At 30.3% G+C, this 3,388-nt stretch overlaps 1 protein-coding gene across 1 annotated transcript in view; it reads left to right on the top strand.

Annotated features, from left to right (window-relative positions):
• LOC106475203 (bromodomain adjacent to zinc finger domain protein 2B-like) overlaps nt 1-3,388 on the top strand; it is a 20,076-nt gene extending 16,688 nt beyond the window's left edge. The window contains exon 11 of the mRNA XM_013935900.2: nt 1,089-3,388. Coding sequence (XP_013791354.1) covers nt 1,089-1,239 — 151 coding nt within the window. The 3' untranslated portion in view covers nt 1,240-3,388. The remainder of the gene's footprint in view (nt 1-1,088) is intronic.

The raw sequence follows: 3,388 nt of genomic DNA, 5'->3' as shown, positions 1-3,388 counted from the left end.
GCTTGACGTAGGTTGCTAAGCCTTTTAAAATATTGCACGTGGAGGATATGAAAGAAATTTTTTTTAGGTTTTTACATATACATCTGAATTACCAAAAATCATAAATTACTACATCAATACCATAGAATTCCACTATCATTTATAAAGTTTAGTAACTAAGATGTATTTTAGTCTAAAAAAAGTGAAATTTTGAACAGATTAAAGACACACCTTACCTCCTTGATTCGAAAGAAAGAGAAGGTGTCCAAAGATGTTAAAATTGCTGAGAAAGCCATTAGAGGGACATTCTGAGCCTATAATTGGTTATTCATATCATATATAGAAGTAAGTGTATAAAAGGGAGCATTTACAAAAATGGAAAGAGGTGGGCAGGAAGCCACTGAGTTTGGTTTATTACATGGGCAATATCTTAGCAAATTGAAAAGATAAGAGGCTCTTATTTTATATTTTAGCTTGCCAATATCAGTAATTTGAGTTCCTAATTTGTACGAAACTATATATTTAGTATTTTGACATCACAAACATCTAATTTGAACCAGTGCTGCATTCAACATACCACACAAAAATCGATGTTTAACTGTGTGTTTTTTTAATATTTACTTTTAAATTAAGAAATTGAGTTTAGGTATAATACTAAAATTTGAATTATAATTTTCAGTTTGATACCCAAACTTATTGACATAAATTCATGAAGTAGTAGTTTAATAAAATTTTGAATGCGAGTCAATAAACGCAATGACATGGCCTTTGACCCATGACCCGTCTAGAAAGGGTTAACCAAAGCAAACAAATTTTATTATATCTCTACTCGTTTTAGGATTCTATCATTTCTCATAATAGTCGTTAACCAAATCAAACAGGTTTATTTTTAGTTAATGACAGTACATATAATTGTATGCATTTTTTTTTTAAACTGTAGAGATTATAAGTTCATCTTCTTTGTTTCTAGTTAGAAAATCCATTAGTTACTGTTGATTTTATTGGTTAGTTTTAAATGTTTCATGTTTTCTTTAATAAAGGTGTTAAGAAAGAACATTGTGCTGTATATGGCATGCGACTGTTTAAACTTTTTTTTTTGTTTATTCTAGATACAAAACAAAGGACGATTTTTCTGTGGATGTACGATTGATTTTTGACAACTGTGAAACTTTTAATGAAGACGAATCTCCTGTGGGAAGGGCTGGTCATAATATGAGGGCATATTTTGATAGCCAATGGGCTGATTTGAATTCATCATGAATACAGCGAATGGTCACAAATGTTGCTGTTAACAGACTAGCTGCTTCCACAAGGTGGAGCTGCTTTGCTGTTCAGTAAGTGCCTGATTGATGGAAGACTGCTACAAGTAGATATAATTTTGTGATCCTGCAGGTTTGGTGTTTCACTGTGTGCTTTTTTTTTGTTTATGATTAATGCACATGCCAGGAAATGTAGTTTTACTATCTACTTGTTTCTTTTTTTGTGAGTTGCTAATGCCACCTAGTGGTTTTTGACAATATTACTGGTGTGTAAAGCTGAAAGCACTGCTTGGCAGAGGAAAAAGACACACCTACACATGGGACCTTTTAACAGAAATATCTTCAGATGAAGAGCCATCTTGACAGTAACAAATTGTTTCTTGTGACCCTGAGTAGGGGTAAAGTTGTTTAGATATTCCATAAAAATGTTTAGCTGTATATGAGTCCTACAGCAGACTATATTTTACCCAAAAGATAATAGAAAATACTTTGGCCACCTCTGCTTACTGTCTTGTAGAATATAAAGATTTTTGGACTTATAGTTTTGTACAAATGTCATTCCCTAACAATCTGGGGACTTTCTTGTATTATGTTATTTTCTTTCTAATAATTATTGAGGCTGCATTTACGGAATGATTGTCAAGATTGGTCAAATTTGTTGGGATTTTTTTTTTCAGTACAATGTATCATGGACCAATCCTTATAGAACAGGGAAATATTGGGGTTTTGACTACACATGTAGTTGTGTAGGTTAAGGTATAATATCATGTTCTTCAGCCTGTGTGGAATGAAGAAATTCAATGTTTGTATAGGTATTTGGTGATCTGTATAGTGTCTAATATTTTGGGGACACTTGCTTATGTATTAAATTTTGCTTAAGTTATTTATTAGTATTGTACTTCATGTATCATTGAGTCATTATGATCATAGCATAAAGAAATATGAGGGTTACAGAAGTTTCTTAGCATACTCAAACAGTGGAGTGAATATACCCTTGAGCAGGAAGTTAGGCCACCGAGTCATTACTTCATTTCTTACGTATGTATACTCCTACTTCAGTTACCGGTCCAATTCCTTTTTAAGAGTACAATTTTCTTTATGTTTTATCAAAATGACAAGCACAAGATTATCTCTCAGGTAAGTGAAGTTTCATGAACTTCTTCTGAAGCTGTTCTGATATTAAAGATTTAACAAACCACAAAAAACCTTAGTACAAACAGGATTTAATGAACAAACTAGTCTGTAAACATTGTTAGTTGTGTAACAGATAGTTAAGTGTTTTCAAGACATTCACCATTTTGTTAAATGTTTTCGTCACAGTTATAATGATTAAACCTTATTTTGTTAAATTTACCTCAGTATACATCAGAAGTTTTTGTTTTCCTTTTTAAAATTCTGATGTTTTTTTTTTTCATATAATCATAAACTTATTTTGAACAAGGTAAATTAAATTATATTTAAAGTGTGACTAGTAAAATATTGGAATAACAGTTTCTGTATTTATTACAAGAAAATGGTATTGTATTCATTATCATTTTAGTCTTCATAAAAAGAAAGTTAATTTCTATAATATTATATTGATATTTTAATTATCTTACTAAGGTATATCACATTCAATCCACAGCAACTTTAAGCAAACCAACATTTGAACTAATCCCAGTAAGATCATTGATATATTTTTCCCTACCCTTTTCGTTAATTGACTATCTAAGAAAGAGTATTATACATTTTAAAATATCCACTCTTATTTCAGTCCCTCCAAATTGCGGAATTAAATATTTGAAAATCTGAATTTTTATAAAGCATCGTAATCTTGGTTGAAACTGAATAATGTTGTTTAAGGTGACTTACTAAACATTTTAGTTGAAATATAAGATATCAAAGTTTCTGTGTTGTTTAAAGCAACGTAGAAACCATACGAATAAGATTTTACATTTTTTATGCACTTGCTTTCAGAGCTACTTAATGAGAGTTTTGTTGATAAAACTATTTTTTTAAATTAATACAACATATTTAGGTTCTACTGTAATTAAAAGTTTGAAGAAGTAAATGATTTTGGAACTTTCTGAAAGATTGAACTGCTTTATATAAAAGCATGGCATGTAATTTCATACCAAGTGCTCAACTTTAACTAAACACTTTTTAACCAA

The sequence above is a fragment of the Limulus polyphemus genome, unplaced genomic scaffold (assembly GCF_000517525.1).
Source record: "Limulus polyphemus unplaced genomic scaffold, Limulus_polyphemus-2.1.2 Scaffold8212, whole genome shotgun sequence".
Lineage (NCBI taxonomy): Eukaryota > Metazoa > Arthropoda > Merostomata > Xiphosura > Limulidae > Limulus > Limulus polyphemus.
The sequence above is the reverse complement of the archived record's forward strand: the minus strand, read 5'-3'. Positions and strand labels throughout refer to the sequence as shown.